The following is a 20,738-nucleotide window of genomic DNA, read 5'->3' as shown; positions in this document are numbered from 1 at the left end:
TGTCATACGATTTTGTACAGTACTGGTATGGTCACAGCGACGGAAGACGACGATTGGTTCAGTCAAGTTTCCGTCAGGTAGAGAAGGTTTGGAGTGCCGTTGGTGAGGAGATCCCAGGTTTCCACGGAGATTTTGCTGAGAGAGCGGGTGTTAAGGAGCATACACGTGTCTACTGAGGCTCAAGCGTGGCGTGTTGTGGGATGGCAGTGTGGGTGTATGAGTGCAGGGGGTGTGTGTAGTAGGGATGCTGCAAACAAAGCTGCAGTGGAAGCAGGAAAAAGGTCCTACTATGCTTTGTGGATTAGTGCAGCAGCAGTTGGCGGTTGGGGGTTCTGGGATGAGGGAGCGGAGGGTAGCTGCTGTTTAGTGTCTGGGGCTGAACAGGCCAGGAGTCATGGTGCTGGACACAGTCCAGGCGCAGACAAGCGCTGATGGGCCTGCCTTTGATGCACCTTCAGCACTCCAGGTCGCCAATAAATAGGTCCTGGGAGGGGGAGGATTACAGGGGGCAGTGGGCTTGGCTAAAATGGGCTGGAAGTAGACACCTGAAAAAGCAAGAAAATGAAGCAGGAGGTAAGTGGGTATGTGTGGGAACGCAGTGAGGGCCAGAAGGGGCAAGAGAGGAGAAAAGAAGCAGCAACAGAGGCAGAAAGAAGAAAGTCACAAGTGCGGAAATACAGGCAAATAGAGTGCAAGTGTCAAAAAAGAAGAAAAGTAAAGCACAAGTGTGGAAAAACAAGTTGGTAGAGTGCAGGTGTGGAAAAACAATAGAAAACAGTAGTGTGGAAAAACAAGAAAAATAGAGCACAAATGTGGAAAGCAATAAAAGAGAGCACAAGTATTGAAACAGTAGCAAAAGCAGCAAGAATAAGAAAGAGGGCTGGGGGCTCAGAAAGCGTTGAGTGAAAGGGACAGAGCAAGAGAGGATGCTGCAGTGGGATTACATCTCTTTTCTGTAGAATACATTGCAGGTTGACAGAAAGTATTGATAGTTTTTAATCAATCAATCAGTATTTGTAGACCGCAGCACTGTCAACCCGGGGGTATCAGCACGCTGGGATGCGATGTCTCAGTCGAAAACCCAGGTCTTGTGTTTCTTTCTGAAATACGCGAGGGAGGGTGCTGTTTAAAGGTGGAGGGGAAGCTGGTTCCAGGTCTTGGCAGCAATGTAGGAGAAGGCATGGCCACTGCTTCAGCAGATGCAGGGGGTGTGCGTGAGGGCTAGTGAGGAGGAGTGCAGGTGTCTGGTGGGTTGATGTAATTTGAATTGTGGTCCATGGAAGGTGAACCATGGTTGATGTAAGCCAGTCCTTGATTATGAAGGGCCTTGTAGGCATGCATAAGATTGTTGAACTGGCATCTCTTCTGGATGGGTGGCCAGTGGAGGTTTCTGAAGTGGGGGGTGACATGGGTCCGTTTGGGGAGGTCCAGAACGAGTCTGGCGGCAGCGTTCTGTATGGTCTGCAGCCTCTTGAGGAGTTGGGTGGAGATGCCAGAATAGAGTGTGTTGCCTTAGTTGAGGCAGCTGGGGACTAGGGCCTGGGTGACTGTCTTCCTGGTGCTGACCGGGATCCATCTGAAGCATCCGTCTGAGTATGCAGAGGGTGTGGAAGCAGGTGGAGGCGACTGCGCTGATCTGCTGATTCATGGTGAGTTTGCTGTTGAGGACGATGCAGAGGTTGCCTGATCTGTTGGTCTTGGTGTAGGTCCAGGTTTGGCTGGCTACCAGCTGTGGTTTCATATGGATGTGTTTAGACCGAAAATCAGGACTTCCATCTTGTCAGAGTTAAGTTTAAGGCAACTGGCTCACATCAAAGTACAGCCAAGTTCCTTCAAAAACAATGTTTCTCTCCCATGTGACCTAACACCTTATATGTCTGTGTATTGCCTTCTCCAGTAGCAATCTTCTGGACGCCTCCTCTGTTAATGGGTAGCCACCTACATCCCTTTTCATTATACTCATAACCCTAGTTTGTAAACTCCTACAATACGTTTTCATTGTGACAACTGAACATGGATATGGGTCAACATCAATAGTCAACAATGAAGCTATTTCATACTCTCTTCCACATGCTTATTTTTGCAACTAAAATAGCACGCTGACCCCGGTACATGAATTTATTTCTGAAAAAGGTTTTCTGACTGCACAGAAAAGACAATGTTCCATAATAGCCTCAGCACAGTGTACTACAGTAGCGACATCAACTTACCTACACCCAGAAGTTCCACAGCAGTAGTGGCAATTCCATTTTCTGAGCCAAGGACAGAGCGCCATGCCAGGAAATGAGATGATACCAATGTTGTCTCGCCAGAAGGGTCCATTTTTATTAGAACTAAATGCACTGGATCACAAATTGACAACATAGTGGTTGCATCTGCCATCTTACTTCCATCACCTACCAAAGAGGAAATATATGCAAGTTACATGATAGCAATACAAATGCGAAGATCATACAAAACTACAGGACCTTAATCATATGTTGTAAAGGGCAGTAACCACAATCCATATGGTGTTGATGCAGAATCTAACCTCTGTGTTATTAGACTATAAAATATCAATGCTGTGAGGAAATGGGGTGTATTACTTGGTGTGGTTGTGAGACCTCACTGTGTAATACACTTACCAACCCCTTTAAGACCTTTAGGTTTTGTTTGTCAGACTTTCAGCTCAACCCTGGGTAGCGGTGGCTCTTAGCAGAAAGGTTTACACAAAGGGACAAGTATAAAACATTTAAACAACACCAAAACAAATGAAAACAAAATCAACAAAACACTAAAAAAATCCAACACAAATTTATAAAAATACTGTATTTTTATGAATTTTTAGACACTACAACATTGAAGATCCACTGGACCCAGAGTTATAGAATTTACAAAGTACAGTAAATCAAAGCATTTCATGCAACTGCAAACAAGCACTGGAAAATTCAACGAATGTGACACTTAAAAACGTTTTCACTAAGGCTACACGTAATGTTACTTGAAGTCAACTTTAGGAGACCAACTCCGGTATGGAGCCAGACAGGGGGACCAGCAAGGTCCTAAGAAACAGCTACCTCAGCAGGTGAAGTAGTCTTCAGTCAGTTCCAGGCACTTCTATCCTTTGCAGGACTTTCCTATAGAAGTGGTCCTGATGTAGGATGCTTAAGATGCTCAAAGATGCAATGTGGTCAACAGGGGTCTTGCTACAACTGCTCTCGGTTCACAAAAGGGGTGAGCTGTTTCTAGTCATAGGATCAACATCACTCAAAGTCCTCTCAGTGCTGGCAGAAGTCTAGTTGCCACTGGACTACGGTATCACTATCACAGGTCAATCCTTCCTAGGTCATTAACTGGAGGTCCCAGCTGCACTCCGACGACACTCTCAGGCTCAGTGAACTCAGGTAAAACTGCCCATAGGGTCATGGTCCCTGATGCTGCATGGCAGCGGTTGGCAGTGGGTTGAAGACTTTGGTTCAGCTGTTGTACCCCTGTGTTGCAAACAGGCGGCCAGTCAGCTGGCACTTGGAGTCTCTTGGCTTTTGTTGGGCTCTGAGGACTACTTCTTCTCGAGCAGGATATGGCAGGCACAGCCCCTCTCTTTTGCTAGCCACAAGGTGCAGTCCATAACAGTGCAGCAACTTTGCTGGGTACATGGTGCAGCCTTTCCTCAGTCCTTCTTCCAGTACAGATGATATCCGAGGTCGGGGTGCCCTACTTATGTTCATAATATGCCCTCAGTGCAGGATGTGGTTGGTAGGCAATGGGATAGCAGCTTCCCTTCACCTGCTGACTAAATCCTGCAAAATGTGGCATTCGAGCATCCCAGGATGCACCATTCTGACCACTTCCAATATAGCACGACCCCTCTCCCAACATGTGGAATTCCCTAGCCTAACCCAGAGCTGAGGCTACCAAGGGGCCTACATGCCCCTAGAACACCGATCTGGCAACTGGTTTCCTTTCTCCGATCCCTATTGCCAGCCTGACTGCTTAAACAATGTAGAAGACACTTTCCCCAGTGTTACCCATTTGCCCATCAAAGGCGGCTTCTCCTTTGAAGCTACTCTGTTGCGGCCAATAGCTTCTCTGCAGGAGGGAGGTGAATCATCCTTCGCAAGCAGGCCCCCATTGTAGGCTTTCTAAGAGTTGTTAGCACGTCTCCCCGGGAAGGCAGAACACTGTCTCAGTGGTGTGATCACGCCTGCAACTGGTATGGGCACAGGAAACTTAAAGGCAACAAAGTGGCAACTTTATTTAAGTTGCACACTGCAACTTGCTACGTTAATTTCGACTTGAGAATCAAATTGGGCTTATTGTAATAGCTTGGATGACCCACTTTGGGTGCACCATACCAGAGTTAGCACAGCTGACAGGGGTTAGCAGGCAACTGTACTCACTAACGGAGCGACCAAACCATTCCACAGTAAAAACAACAGTTTCACATTTTTAGTACCAGAACGTGTCAAATACAGGTTCTGACAGTGAGACATGTTGGACCCTGACTTATGGCTTGATAGGCCTGCCATGGGAGGGCCCATGTGTATGCTGGGGGAAGTCTGGCTTTGCCATTGCTTTAAACGGCAAGGTCTGACTAGCAGTTTAAACTTCTTTTTCAGCCTTCAAATGGTGGACTGCGAGGCTTGTTTTACTCATATCCCACCCAAGGAGCCATAGCCAGTGCTTCAATCCGTGGGGTAACTCTCTTACATACCCTAGGTACCTTTTACCGAGGACTTGTAGGTAAGTTCGTTTACTACGTAAGAAAGGGGGGGAGGGACTGGGAGAGTAATGGTCCAGTGTACGATCTCCCAATAATAATCCTAAGAATACGTACAAGTACACTGTTCCAAAAAAAAAAAGCCTAATCCTACAGGAGCGAGAACCCTCAAGCATCACATTGGATGACAAGCTTCATATTCGGGAAAGCTCCTAGTCAGGCCGGTGCTGCAATGCCTGACTGGCTCCCCCGGAGGGGGCTCTTAACTGTATTGCTCTAAGTATAGCAAAGAAAACCAGGTCGTATAGGGGAACTACCTTGATCGAAATACCCGAACAATATGGAGAGAAAGAGAAATATAAAATTGGTTCCCATCTTAGATATACATCATCAATTTAATCAGCTACCATAAGAAGGGGACCAAGGTTAAAATCACAAGGAGCGTAAAGGTGAGTAATAATGCTCACTTACTCTCTACAAAAGCACAAGAGGACCAGATTTGTTATGGGGCCTCAAATCGTGGGTCTACATGTTTCGCGTCTAGTGGTCCAATTGGATCCATTGACGCTTCATCAGGACCAATACACAATGAAAACAACTTCTCCAAACAACAATTTATGGGCACCGATGATGAAGCTTGTCATCCAATGTGATGCTTGAGGGTTCTCGCTCCTGTAGGATTAGGCTGTTTTCATTTGGAACAGTGTACTTGTATGTATTCTTAGGTAAGTTAGTTTAGCCAATTGGGTATGAGCCAACTTGACGCATATGTTTAAGGGTAAGGGCACAGGCACCGAGGTCTGATTTGCAGGCCTCAGTGTACTCCAAGAGTCGAAAAACCAGCAGCACCAGTCCAGAACCTTGGGGGTGACCATACAAAAGAGGCATTTCCTCACTGATGCCTCTTGCTGCTGCATAAGACCATCTGTGATTCCATGAGTTTAAGTTTGGGGTGGTTTCCGTTGCAGCTGTCAATTTTCAATACACCATGTAATATATTTAGCCGAGAAGCTGAACCTGGCAGAAACCAATGGTGTTAGATCAAAGGAAATAGACTAGAACAGCTGTGTTACACTGTGGAATGCTGAAGCACAAGCAAATGCTTTTGCTTTAACCTTAACTTCCAATAAGGACATGATATTATTGTGCACAAAAAAATCTGGAGACCCTTATAAATTGTACAGGAAAGCCATTTTAAATACATGTGCTGGGCACTGGTCACTATGAGTTCCCCAGCTACGTGATGGCTTCTCTGAACCTAGGGATGTTTGGTATCAAACATCTCGTATTAATAAACCCTCACTGATTCCAGTGATGGATTTATTAATACTTTCACTCAGAGGGCACCTTAGAGGTGACCCCTGAAACACCTACCAACTGCTGTTGAGCTCACTGACCGGTTCTGGCCAGTCTGCCACTAACAGATGGGTATCTGACCTCCCAGAGGGAGAGCCTCTCCTCTCGAGGGGTCAGAAACAAAATCCCATCCGGAGTGGGGTGTTGCCCACCCTTCCCCCACAGGATGACCTGCGTTCCAAGGCAGGAGCTTCAACAATGTCCACCGCCTCTCATATGTAGAACTGGCCTTCCTCAGAGGAAGATGTCAACCCCCCTGCCTCAGTGCCCATTTGGCACCTGGACAAGTGTGAACATTATCTATGCAGATGGTGTGACACGTTTTCAAACTGGGAACACCCCTAGGGTGCCAGCCTGAAGAGGACACACTTTAGAAATTCTGTCATCTTGCATGAGGTGGAATTTAGGAACTTTGGTTAGGGTGATGCCCACTCCCCACAGGAAGTGATCATCAGGGGGAGGGGAGGGAGTAGGACCCCAAGGGTGAGACAGCCCATTGGCTACTACCCTTCACTCTCCTTAATGCCCCCTAAATTAATTATTTAGGGAACCCCCTGATCCTCAAATTTTCTCTGGACACAAAAGCAAAACTGGACAAGACGCCTGCTGAACTTGAGAACCGAGGAGCACGGCGACTTGGTGCCAACCCTGCCAGCCTGCCTGCTGCACCCGACCCTCACGGAGCAACTGACCTGTCCTGCTGCTGAAGCCTCCAAGAAACTAGGAGGGCTGCAAGTGTTCCGCAAATCTCCAGGAGGAACACCCTTGGAGTAGAGGAGTTGCTTCCCTGCTTGTCCAGGCACCCCAGAAAATCATGAGAGGACCAGGACAGCTACAAACCTGACGCCAGACATCACTACTGCAACTGAGCTGCCCATCCTGTGTTGAAGTGGGCCATCGGTATCCATGTGGTCCTCAAGCCCTCCAAAAAAAGTCACTCACTGTGGACTTCACCAGGGCATCTGCTAAGTGATCAAGAGTCAAAACCCAACACCTTAGGACACCTCTGCACCCATCCACCCCAGACCCAGAAGAGAACCCATGGGGCCCTCATGTCTCCCACTTCGTGAAACCTGAGACCACTAGTTGACTCAGTCAGACTGGAACCACAGTCCACGCCTGCAGAGTGTTTCTACGGGCCTCCCTGTAACCAAGAGGAAATCCAGTGCATGACCCAATGTCAGAAGACAAACCTGCAACGTACAGCCTGAGGAAGAATGGCTAGACCGTGCCACTACATGCCTGCAGACCTCAAGGGTCGAGCCCCCTGTGTGCCCTTCCAGTCCATCCCTGCAGTGACTTTGTAACTGGACTGATACCCATAGACTTGAATGGGACACCCAATGCTGTAACACCTGTACATCTGGACATACCACAGCTCCCAAAGGTGACCTGTTGTTGTGGCCTTGGACCTTGCACCAAAAGCCCCTTAAGTCTAGGACATTGGTCCTGTAAGTCGTTGTACTCTATCTGGATTGCGGTCTTTCCCTCATAGGACTGTACTGCAGCTTCCTGAAAAATGCACTGCCTACTTTTGAAAACTATACAAATTCTTAACTCAAAAAGTACTCACCTGATTCCGGTGATCTTCGTATCGAAGTTTACATAAAACTATGTGTTATTTTTATACATTGGTGTTGCATTTCTTTAGTGAGTGTGTCTCTCATTTACAGCATGAGTGTGAGTCTTATATGCTTAGCACTACCCTCTGATATGTCTAACTGCTCGACTACACTACGTAAAAAGAGAGCATTTAGGATTTTATTTATGCCTCTGTGATACCTCTGGGGATTGCTTGGACTCTTTGCACAGTGTACCTAATTTTGGTCCACTATATAAAGAGCCAGCTTTCTAGACCAGCTGTGACCCTAAGACCCTAAACATTAACTTAATTCACTGCCCATCCTTTATTGCAGATCCAACAACGAACCATTCTTTCTGCTTGAATACATGTGTATTTGTAAATGTGCTTAATCATTCTACTCCCAAAACCTTTTATCAGATGATGTGTACTGTAGGAAAATGGGTCCCTGTTGCAGATACCACCACCCCAACTTTTTGCCTGATATTGATGCTGACTTGACTGGGAAGTGTGCTGTGACCCTGCTAACCAGGCCCCAGCACCAGTGTTCTTTCACTAAAAATGCACCATTGTTTCCACTACTGGCCCACCCCTGGCACACAGATAAGTCCCTTGTAAAAGGTACCAGCGGTAACAAGGGTCCTGTGACCAGGGAAGGTCCCTAACGGCTGCAGCATGTGTTGTGCCACCCTAAGGGACCCCTCACCGAACACATGCACACTGCCATTGCAGATTGTGCGTGTTGGTGTGGAGAAAAAGGCAAAATAGACATGGTATCCCCCTCAGGATGCCATGCACACAAAATACTGCATGTGGCATAGGTAAGTCACCTCTCTAGCAGGCCTTACAGCCCTAAGGCAGGGCGCAATATACCACAGGTGAGGGCATAGCTGCATAAGCAATATGCCCCTACAGTGTCTAAGTCCATTCTTAGACATTGTAAGTACAGGGTGGCCATATTAAGTATATGGTCTGGGAGTTTGTCAAAACGAACTCCACAGCTCCATAACGGCTACACTGAATACTGGGAAGTTTGGTATCAAACTTCTCAGAATAATAAACCCACACTGATGCCAGTGTAGATTTATAAAAAAATGCACACAGAGGGCATCTTAGAAGATGTCCCCCTGTATTTTACCCAATCCTTCAGTGCAGGACTGACTGGTCTGTGCCAGCCTGCCACTGAGACTAGTTTCTGACACCCTGGGGTACATGTTACAATGCCCCAGGGCACTCTAGCTAGTGGAGATACCCACCCCCTGGACACAGCCCCCACTTTTGGCAGCAAGTCCAGAGGAGATAATGAGAAAAACAAGGAGGAGTCACCAACCAGTCAGGACAGCCCCTAAGGTGTCCTGAGCTGAGGTGACCCCTGCCTTAAGAAATCCTCCATCTTGGTTTTGGAGGATTCCCCCAATAGGATTAGGGATGTGCCCCCCTCCCCTCAGGGAGGAGGCACAAGGAGGGTGTAGCCACCCTCAAGGACAGTAGCCATTGGCTACTGGCCTCCTGACCTAAACACCCACCTAAATTCAGTATTTAGGGGAGACCCTGAACCCAGGAAACTAGATTCCTGCAACCTACAACAAGAAGAAGGACTACTGACCTGAAAGCCTCGCAGAGACGACTGAGACGACAACTGTCTTGGCCTCAGCCCTACCAGCCTGTCTCCAGACTCAAAGAACCTGCACAGTGACGCATCCAACAGGGACCAGCGACCTCTGAGGACTCAGAGGACTGCCCTGAACCAGAGCACTGTTCAAAACCTGCAACAACTTTGCAACTTTCAAGCAACTTTTAAAGAACTCTCTCTTCCCGCCGGAAGCATGAGACTTCACACTCTGCACCCGACACCCCGGCTCGAGTTCAGGAGAACCAACACCGCAGAGAGGACTCCCAGGCGACTATGAAGACTTGGGTACCCTGAGTCGACCCCCCCGCATCACCACAGCGACACCTGCAGAGAGGATCCAGAGGCTCCCCCTGACTGCCTGATAACAAGGAATCCGACGCCTGGACCAAGCACTGCACCCGCAGCCCACAGGACCGAGAGGAACCACCTACCAGTGCAGGAGTGACCAGCAGGCGGCCCTCATCCTAACCCAGTCGGTGGCTGGCCCGAGAAGCCCCCCTGTGCCCTGCCTGGTTCGCCTAAGTGACCCCCTGGGTCCCTCCATTGCTTTCTGTAGCAAACCTGACGCCTACTTTGCCTATTACACCCGACCGCCCCTGTGCGGCTGAGGGTGCGTTTTGTGGGCTTGTGTGTGTCCCCCCAAGTGCTCTACAAAACCCCCCTGGTCTGTTCCCAGAGGACGCAGGTACTTACATGTAAGCAGACTAGGACCGCAGCACCCCTGTTCTTCATAGGCGCCTATGTGTTTTGGACCCTCCTTTGACCTCTGCACCTGACCGGCCCTGTGTTACTGGTGCTGTGGCTTTGGGGTTGCCTTGAGCTCCCAAAGGTGGGCAGCCTATGCCCAGGAGACTGACTGTGTAAGTGCTTTACTTACCTGAGAAAACTAACCAAACGTACCTCCCCCAGAACAGTTGATTTTTGCACTTTGTCCACTTTTAAAATAGCATATTGCCATTTTAACTAAAACTGTAGGTACTACTGTTTTAAATCACAGTTATATACTTTCCTGTGTGAAGTACCTTGCATTTTATGTTCTTACCTCAAATCTTGAATCTTGTGGTTCTAAAATAAATTAAGAAAAGGTATTTTTCTATATAAAAACTATTGGCCTGGAGTTAAGTCTTTGAGTGGGTCGTCCTCATTTATTGCCTGTGTGTGTACAACAAATGCTTAACACTAACCTCTGATAAGCCTAATGCTCGACCACACTACCACAAAATAGAGCATTAGTATAATCACGTTTTGCCACGATCAGCCTCTAAGGGGAACCCTTGGACTCTGTGCACACTATCTCTCACTTTTTGATAGTATATACAGAGCCAACTTCCTACATGTACCCTTTGGCTAATTCAATCTTCTGCTCCTATTCTTCAGTCACTTTCAATCATATTCTTGTTTAACTAGGATAACAGAATACGTACCTGTGTGCTAAGGCCATAAATTCCTTCAAACTCAAACACAGGTTTTTCTTTAACTACGAATTTGTTGATCATGCATTTTAGTTTCAAGAGAACTCTTCAACTTTCTCTCTTTAACAGGGGTCTGTGGCATGCACTGTTCTTTCACCACGTATAGCTGTGTGACATGTTCTACTGTTGTCTGTTGTTTGCCATGTTTTCACATTTGCCATAACAACTCTTATTCCCGACCCTCCACTCCAGGTGGATAAGAGCTAAAACTCCGCTAAGGAGGCTAACAACAGGCGTGTTGACTGACACTGCATTCTTCACACACAGATTACACACTACATTTCTTCAGAGAGAATCAGGAATCCACAGATAGTAGGGTGGGAGAGGGGATGCCTATTACATTGCTCTGAGAGGGGAGTGCAAGGCTCAGGTAATCGGAGTTCGGTGGTGTTGGAAAAGGGCCCCTCTGAAGGGTTAACTCAAACTTTTTGCCTTCCACCTCTACTTTTTCTGACCTCAGTTTTGCTGGATTTAGGACTCTGGACACTTTACCACTGCTAACCAGTGCTAAAGTGCATGTGCTCTCTCCCTCAAAACATGGTAACATTGGCTCATACCCAATTGGCATATTTAATTTACTTGTAAGTCCCTAATAATGTGCACTTCATGTGCCCAGGGCCTGTTAATTATATGCTACTAGTGGGCCTGAAGCACGGATTCTGAAACTCACATAAGTAGCCCCTTAACCACATCTCAGGCCTGTCATTGCAAGGCCTGTGTGTGCAGTTTCACTACCACTTTGACTTGGCATTTAAAAGTACTTGCCAAGCCTTAAACTCCCCTTTTTCTACATATGTGTCACCCCTAAGGTAGGCCCTAGGTAACCCATGTGGCGGGGTGCTATGTAGGTAAAAGCCAGGACATGTACATATGTGTTTTATATGGCCTTGTACTGAAAAACTCCTACGTTCGTTTGCCACTACTGTGAGGCCTGCTCCTTTCATAGACTAGCATTAGGGCTGCCCTCATATACTTTTTGAGTGGTAGATTCTGATTTGAAAGGGTTAAACAGGTCATAGTTAGTATGGCCAGAATGGTAACAGAAAATCCTGCTTATTGGTGAGCTTGGATTTCATATTACTAATTTAGAAATACCACTTTTAGAAAGTGAGCATTTCTCTGCACTTAAAACCATCTGTGCCTTACAGCCTGTCTCCAATCAACATCTGGGCTGGGCTGGTTGACAGCTCCTTTGTGCATTTCACCCAGACAACCACAAACACAGGACACTCAGTCACATCTGCATTCATCTGCATATTGAATGGGTCTTCCTGAGCTAGAAGGGTGGAGGGCCTGACACTTACATTTCAAAGGCCATTGGCCTGCCCTCACACAAAGGACCGATAACCCCCCACTGGGACCCTGGCAGACAGGACTGGGCTGAAAGGGGAACTTGTACACTTCAAAACCACTCTTTGAAGTCTCCCCCACTTCAAAGGAATTTCTGGGTATATAAACTGGGTCTCTGACCCCACCAACTCAGCCACTTCTGGACCTGCACCTGTACTCTGTCAGAGGAGCTGCCTGGCTGCCCAACGGACTCATCTGGGCTGCTTTGCTGAGAAGGACCGCTGCCCTGCTGGCCTCTAACTTTGCTAGAAGGACAATGCCTTCCCCAAAAGTGCTCTCCAGTGGCTTGGACTGAGCTTGCCTCCTGTTTCTGAAGTCTCAGGGCCAACAAAGACTTCACCTCTTCAAGTAATTCCTTGTTTGTCGAAAAATCAACGAAATGCCTGCAGAAATCGTCGCAAAGCCAGCAATGTGGCCAAGAGATCACTGCAGAGCCGACCGGAATTACCAAGCCCCGACTTCGTAACTGGAAATTCAACACAGTGTCTACCTTGCGACGGAAAATTCAACGCATCGCCTACCGGATCGACGCAGTGCATGTTCCTTCTTCCAGTGCGTCAAGGATTTTCAACGCATCATCCTTGGGCATCAAAATGTCCCCACGTCGCAATAAGGAACAAAGACTGCGCACCGAAAAACACACAAACCCCCTGCAGCGTGGAAAGAAACAACGCATCGTTTGTGCCACACTGGAAAAACCGACGCAACACCTTATTTTTCCAACATCTCCTCCTCTGCGGTCTATGTGCGTCGTTATTTTTGATGCATACCGGGTACTGTGTGTGTAACAAAGAGACTACTGTTTATTTCTAAGGACTGAGACTCTTTTAAACCTTTTAAAAGTGATATTTCAACTTGTGGTTATTGAATCTTTGTCATTTTGACCTTACTTTATTCAGATACATATTTCCTATTTTTCTAAACCTGTGTGGTGTATTTCTGAGGTGTTTTCGCTGTGTTACTGTATGATTTATTGCACAAATACTTTACATTTTGCCTTCTAAGTTAAGCCTGCCTGCTCAGTGCCAAGCTACCAGAGGGTGGACACAGGATAATTTGGACTCTGTAGCGACTAACCTTGACTAGGGTTGTGGTCCCCACTTGGACAAAGGTGTATACCTCTGTCAACTAGAGACCCCTTTTTTTAACAAGTGACAACTAAAACAAGAACTAAGGAAACTAGAGGCAGAACAAGAGAGACTGGGGAACCAGCCAGAGGGTGGGTTTGTTGGGCCCCAGACACCTGCTGGAAATTACCAGACAGGTGGAAGAGGTATTGATGAGTCTGGATAAATACACACATACAAAGTACAGACAGAGACAGAGTTTCGCAGGTCGATAAATCAGGCAGACTGCTGGCATGGTTAGTGAACAGGGAGAGGCCCCACACACAATGTCCCTACAAGTGGAGGGCAGGTAACCTTGATAGCTAGAAATCAGATAAACCACACTTGTGGCGCTTACCTGCAGGAATGGTTTGCCTAAACATGAGATGCCAGGCGATGCCGTGCAGCAGTTCCAAAATGGGATGTACCTGGTCAGCTCCACGGATGAAAAGAGACGTAAGCCTAGATAGTCCACTGGAGGTAGAGGAATTTAAAGAGGTATTCAGAGATGGCAAGGGTTAAGGTGCCAGGAGTGGATGGGTTCTCAGCTGAGCTATGCCAGGCACTACCTGATTCCAATCCTTGAGACCCTCCTGGAGGTGTTCACAGAGGAACTAGAGAAGGGAGTGCTTTCCCCAACTATGAGGGAAGCAGTGAAGATGTTGATATCTAAGGGGTGTTGGGAACCTAGTGAACCTCACCTTCTGTAGACCATTGTCCGTGTTAAACACTGATGTCAAACTGCTGTGTAAAGTACTGGTAAATAGGCTCCTGAGGGTTGTCCATGAGCTGGTCCACCCTGAACACATGGGTTTTATCCAGGAAAAGAGCACAATATTAAACATCAGGAGCTTGTCACCCATCATGCACACAGTTCCCAGATTGGGGGATGACCTGGCACTGACGGCCCTGAATCTGTAGGTTGCCTTCGACCTGGTGGGCTGGAATTAAATGTGGGCAACTATGCACCAAATAAGTTTTGGCCCACAGTTTTTTTTTTGCATATTATCTTTATTACCTTTTCAACTAGTAATATCCAAATACTGTAAATGGTATAACGTTCAATGCAGAACATCCCTCTTCCCCTACCAACCCAACCACCCAGTATCTGTGTAGCATTAGATTTAAGGAACAAAGGTGTAATTTGGTTGTTGAAAACATTCAAAGTCTAGTCCATACTATCAGAGGATACTGGCTGTTTCCATCATACATAGTCTAGGATCTTAAGCACTTAACATAACAGTAGAGGACAGACATCATGGTAACTCTTCCCACTATACAGCACACCACCACCTTGCCCAAAGCCTGGATATCATCAGTTCAGAGAGGTCTAATGTCTGGGGGATCAAGTTAGTCTGCCAGCATCTGTTAGCTTTATGTCCGTCCTGCATTGACGCATACACCCTTCCTCAGCCACTGCCCATTCACACAAGTTGGCCATCCACGTCTGCACTTCGGGAGGGGATGGACAGGTGTAGCGTATTCCAAAATTTGATTGAGGGCCAAAGACCATCCATAACTCTCTGTAAGGAAATGCCTCCTTGGCATGGTTACCCCCTGACCTTTTGCCTTTGCTGATGCTATGTTTTGATTTGAAAGTGTGCTGAGGCCTGCTAACCAGGCCCCAGCACCAGTGTTCTTTCCCTAACCTGTACTTTTCTTTACACAATTGGCACACCCTGGAATCCAGGTAAGTCCCTTGTAACTGGTACCAAGGGCCCTGATGCCAGGGAAGGTCTCGAAGGGCTGCAGCATAACTTATGCCATCCTGGGGACCCCTCACTCAGCACAGACACACTGCTTGCCAGCTTGTGTGTGCTGGTGAGGACAAAACGAGTAAGTCGACATGGCACTCCCCTCAGGGTGCCATGCCAACCTCACACCGCCTATGCAGTATAGATAAGTCACCCCTCTAGCAGGCCTTACAGCCCTAAGGCAGGGTGCACTATACCATAGGTGAGGGCACCAGTGCATGAGCACTGTGCCCCTACAGTGTCTAGGCCAAACCTTAGACATTGTAAGTGCAGAGTAGCCATAAGAGTATATGGTCTGGGAGTCTGTCAAACACAAACTCCACAGCACCATAATGGCTACACTGAAAACTGGGAAGTTTGGTATCAAACTTCTCAGCACAATAAATGCACACTGATGCCAGTGTACATTTTATTGTAAAATACACCCCAGAGGGCACCTTAGAGGTGCCCCCTGAAACCTTAACCAACTACCTGTGTAGGCTGACTGGTTTTAGCAGCCTGCCACACTCGAGACATGTTGTTGGCCACATGGGGAGAGTGCCTTTGTCACTCTGTGGCTAGTAAAAAAGCCTGCGCTGGGTGGAGATGCTTATCACCTCCCCCTTGCAGGAGCTGTAACACATGGCGGTGAGCCTCAAAGGCTCACCCCCTTTGTTACTGCACCACAGGGCATTCCAGCTAGTGGAGTTGCCCGCCCGCCCCCTCCAGCCACGGCCCCACTTTTGGCGGCAAGGCCGGTAGAGATAATGAGAAAAACAAGGAGTCACTGACCAGTCAGGACAGCCCCTAAGGCAACCTGACCTGAAGTGACTGACTTTTAGGAATCCTCCATCTTGCAGATGGAGGATCCCCCCAATAGGGATAGGAATGTGACCCCCTCCCCTTGGGAGGAGGCACAAAGAGGGTGTAGCCACCCTCAGGGCTAGTAGCCATTGGCTACTGCCCTCCCTGACCTAAACACACCCCTAAATTCTGTATTTAGGGGCTCCCCTGAACCTAGGAAACTAGATTCCTGCAACCTAAGAAGAAGAGGACTGCTGAGCTGAAAAACCCTGCAGAGAAGACGGAGACACCAACTGCTTTGGCCCCAGCTATACCGGCCTGTCTCCCCCCTTCTGAGGAAACTGCTCCAGCGACGCTTTTCCCAGGACCAGCGACCTCTGAATCCTCAGAGGACTGCCCTGCTCTAGAAGGACCAAGAAACTCCCGAGAACAGCGGCCCTGTTCACCAAAGACTGCAACTTCAAGACAACTGCGTTTCCCGCCAGAAGCGTGAGACTTGCAACTCTGCACCCGACGCCCCTGGCTCGACTTGTGGAGAACAAACACTTCAGGGAGGACTCCCCGGCGACTACGAGACCGTGAGTAGCCAGAGTTGCCCCCCCTGAGCCCCCACAGCGACGCCTGCAGAGGGAATCCCGAGGCTCCCCCTGACCGCGACTGCCTGACTCCCAGATCCCGAAGTCTGGAAAAGACCCTGCACCCGCAGCCCCCAGGACCTGAAAGATCGGAACTCCAGTGCAGGAGTGACCCCCAGGAGGCCCTCTCCCTTGCCCAGGTGGTGGCTACCCCGAGGAGCCCCCCCCCTTGCCTGCATCGCTGAAGAGACCCCTTGGTCTCCCATTGATTACAATTGAAAACCCGACGTGTGTTTGCACACTGCACCCGGCCGCCCCCTTGCTGCTGAGGGTGTACTTTCTGTGCTAACTTGTGTCCCCCCCGGTGCCCTACAAAAACCCCCTGGGGTCTGCCCTCCGAAGACGCGGGCACTTACCTGCTGGCAGACTGGAACCGGGGCACCCCCTTCTCCATTGAAGCCTATGCATTTTGGGCACCAGTTTGAACTCTGCACCTGACCGGCCGTGAGCTGCTGGTGTGGTAACTTTGGGGTTGCTCTGAACGGTGGGCTACCTTGGACCCAAACTTGAACCCCGTAGGGGGTTTACTTACCTGCAAGAACTAACAATAACTTACCTCCCCTAGGAACTGTGAAAATTGCACTGTCTAGTTTTAAAATAGCTATATGTGTTTTATTCGAAAAGTATATATGCTATTGTGATTATTCAAAGTTCCTAAAGTACTTACCTGCGATACCTTTCATGCAAAGTATTACATGTAAAATTTGAACCTGTGGTTCTTAAAATAAACTAAGAAAAGATATTTTTCTATACAAAAACCTATTGGCCTGGAATTGTCTGAGTGTGTGTTCCTCATTTATTGCCTGTGTGTAGGTACAACAAATGCTTAACACTACTCCTTTGATAAGCCTACTGCTCGACCACACTACCACAAAAAAGAGCATTAGTATTATCGCTTTTTGCCACTATCTTACCTCTAAGGGGAACCCTTGGACTCTGTGCATACTATTCCTTACTTTGAAATAGTGCATACAGAGCCAACTTCCTACACTCTCCCAATAACGTCTCCACTTGTCATGCAATTTGTATACCGAGGTAGTATACACTCACTGTCTCCCAGGGTAGAAATAATTGAGGCAGTTGGCCTCTAACAAGACAGACCCAAGACCTGATTTAGAGTTGGCATGATTAACGTGGAGCCCAGACAATTCCCCGAACTCCGTCCATGTCCCGAGTAAGATAGGAATGGAGCACTCCGGTCACCTCAAGTATACAAATGCATCATTGGCATATAACAAGATCACATATGTGGTCCTCCCAATGGTCAATCCCAAGTCATGCATCATTAACCTCAGTCCAGTCGCCAGTGGTTCAGAATGTTGCTGAATATCTCGGCATCCACTTGAAGTATAGACAGGGGGCAATAAGAAGAGAACTACTCAGAGTCCCCATCAGGTTTAGGTATCATAACTATGATCACCTCCTTCACTGAATGCGGCAGTCTCCCCTTTTGCAGTGCCCCCCGCTACACCATCAGCAAACGCTCTGATAGGAGATTAGCTTTTTTTCTGATGTTACTCAGCTGGTAGCCCACCCCCCTCCCCCCATGGAGCTTTAGCAGTTCGAAAAGCATGTTTTACTGACACAACTTCTTCTTTAGACAGAGGTGGGTCTAGAAGAGATTTGCTTTCCTCCATAAAGCTGCAAAATATGTCACCACCATGGCAGCAGAGCCAGTACATGGTTGTATATATAACCTCGTAAGGGTGCAGCAAAGACGTCAGTTATGCCCTGTTGGGTGTTCATCTCCCGACTTCTAGAATCTCTCACCATCACCACCGGTGCCTTCTGTACGTCCATGCAGAGCAACATGGCCAACATTCTACTAGCTCTGTCACCTTCCATATAAAGACGCTGTTTATACACAGTACACCCAAGTCTGTCCCAAGTTTCTAAGAGCTCCCTTTTAATATCCTTCCATCCCCCCAGTTTATGTGGGGACCCTGCCAACTCACCTTCCAGCACTTTCAGTTTTTTCTCATGTAGTTCTAACATGCATGTAAGGTGCATTTTCACCCCATATCTCGCCTTAGGCCTGACAGGTCTGACTGCCCCTGACTGGATGCTTGCCAACCATATGCTCCATGCCGGGCGACAGCTGATTGTCCTGCCCTGGAAACAGCCGTCTTCACCCTCCCTCCCACAATGGTTCACCTGTCTTTGGCACACTATGGAACTAAAGCAACTTAGTCATAAATTGTCTGGCACACAGGCACGGTTTTACATGTTTGGCATCCTCTCTTAGTCTATCTTTCATGCATAGAATTTACCGGTTTTACTCCACCAAAGCTAAAACGCTAGAATTATTTCTCAAATATGGCTGTTTTTCTGCCCTTGCAAATAGTATCCTCTACCTCTCCCCTCTAGCCATAATTTAGCTCACCCCCAAGCTCTTGGCTCATTTGATACCTCATGACGAGCTTTTTTATTATATTGAACTGAGCAGTTTGTTGATATTTCTTGTTATTTTGTTCTGATTTTCCCTTCCCTTTATTGTTACCTCCCTCCCCACTCTCCCGAACCTGCAAAATGTATAGCTGTGAATTCTGTCAGGCTGGCATAACTGCAATCATACTACAGGTTTCACCAATGCACCATAAAGTGGACTTCTATGCTCTTTCTTGAGTATTACTCAATTTGTATTGCTGTAACCAATGTTTCCCTTTAAAGCATTTTGGTGGTGTGATGCTATACACTGTATACTGTTTATATGCACTTCATAAATATAATAAACAGAGTTTGAAATAAACATTTCCAGCACTGATCCACCTCATAATGTACTAAATAGGAACATTCTCCACTCATCACGTATCTCTGTTTCACAGCCAATCACAGTAGAGCTCCTCATCTTATTCATACAAACCCACCCAAAAAAAAAAAAAAAAACAATAGCCAGCCCCCCTTCCCTAAGCAGTGTGTTCAAACAAAAGAAGCCCAGTAATACCAGGCTAAAACTCAGAGCCCACCGCCCCACCCATCCCAATGAGTTAGAGTCCTCTACCTCTACTTGGCAATGCACAGAGAGCCCAGCATCACGCCGGCGCAGCAAGGCCAAAGACGCTCAAACCACACCAACGGGATAGGAGCTCTCAATGTCTCCTAAGTACACAGGAGAGAGTATACCGGCAGCCTAGGAACACATACAAACATAACAGAATCATCTGTGAATAATAAAGCCATCACATTTCTGTTCCAAGGAAAAATAACATTATGAAGGCAGAATAATGTGCTATGGCATCCCTCTCCTTGCCCCCCCCGAGCCAACCAAATGTTGACCCTCCCCTCACAAAATGAGCCCCCCCAATATCCAGTGTAAGCAGAAGTAAACATTACAGTTCCTTTGCCAGTAGATCGTAACAGTTCGAGCACCTAGCCATGCCTGGAATCTCTCTGAACTTCTTGCAAGGCGGTAACCCGCAGGCCCTTCAGCACCCAAGGCCTTCCACACTTCAGGTCAATGTCCCAAGGACCAAAGCGGTCTGTGGAAGCATTGCAAGTTCCAGCATCGGTGCTGTCGCTGAATCTGTCCCTGTCCCCAAAATGCTGGTGGAACGATTCCTTGGTGTTTGCCACACATTTGGAGTCCTCAAGTGTACCATCGGGGCACACCACTATCCATCCAGTTTGTTTCGTCCCAGCAAGTGTCTCAGATTCAGCCGAGCTATGCAACGATCTCGTGCTTCATCGAGGGGCTGCATTACGTGGGTCAGGTTTCTGGCTCGAGGAAGTACTCCGCTTCGTTTCCCCCCAGCTTGCCTATCCAATCGTTGGCAGCCTCCAGGGAGTCAAAAAAGTGTGCTTTTCCATTGTGTTGCACCCTGAACTGTACAGGAAACATCAGACCATATCTAAGATCAAGGTCCCTCACACTTTTTTTTTTTTTGCTAAGATAAAACCTTTCTAGAGCTCTTGCACCTTCTGAGTATAATCCGGAAATAATAATAGTACGTCCCTGGTATCTGTTATACCCTAACATGTTATAGGATAAAGTCAGGTCTCTATAGTTGAAGAGCCGGACAATGAGGACTCGAGGCAGTGCCCCTGACTTAGGCTCCGGCACACAAGTTCTTTTAATGGTGGAAAAGTTTGATAGTTTCCGAGGTTACAAATGGTGGTTATCCCTCCTCCAGCGACAGTTCAGCGGACTACCCCTCGGCCCGCTTCAGGAAGCCAATGAAACGCAAATTGTTTCTCTGAGACCGCCCTTCCACATCCTCTATCGGTTTTCTAACTGTGGCCATTTTTACAAACATATCCTCTTAAGAGCCCGTAATAGCTGTCTTAACGTCCATCACTGTAGGGGCACTGTGGGCAACAGTCCAATTTGCAACCTGCTCCGCCGCTACCGGGGGGCATTGGGTGTGTATG

At 47.7% G+C, this 20,738-nt stretch overlaps 1 protein-coding gene across 2 annotated transcripts in view; it reads right to left on the bottom strand.

Moving 5' to 3' along the window:
• Positions 1 to 20,738, bottom strand: part of CEP76 (centrosomal protein 76) — a 197,966-nt gene that overhangs the window by 95,036 nt on the left and 82,192 nt on the right. For both annotated transcript variants that reach the window (XM_069219933.1, XM_069219935.1), the window contains one exon: positions 2,211 to 2,396. In XM_069219933.1, the coding sequence (XP_069076034.1) occupies positions 2,211 to 2,396 (186 nt within the window). The remainder of the gene's footprint in view (positions 1 to 2,210; positions 2,397 to 20,738) is intronic.

The sequence above is a fragment of the Pleurodeles waltl genome, chromosome 2_2, assembly GCF_031143425.1.
Source record: "Pleurodeles waltl isolate 20211129_DDA chromosome 2_2, aPleWal1.hap1.20221129, whole genome shotgun sequence".
NCBI classification, from domain to species: domain Eukaryota; kingdom Metazoa; phylum Chordata; class Amphibia; order Caudata; family Salamandridae; genus Pleurodeles; species Pleurodeles waltl.
Note: the sequence above shows the minus strand (reverse complement) of the source record. Positions and strands in the feature narration are given on the sequence as shown.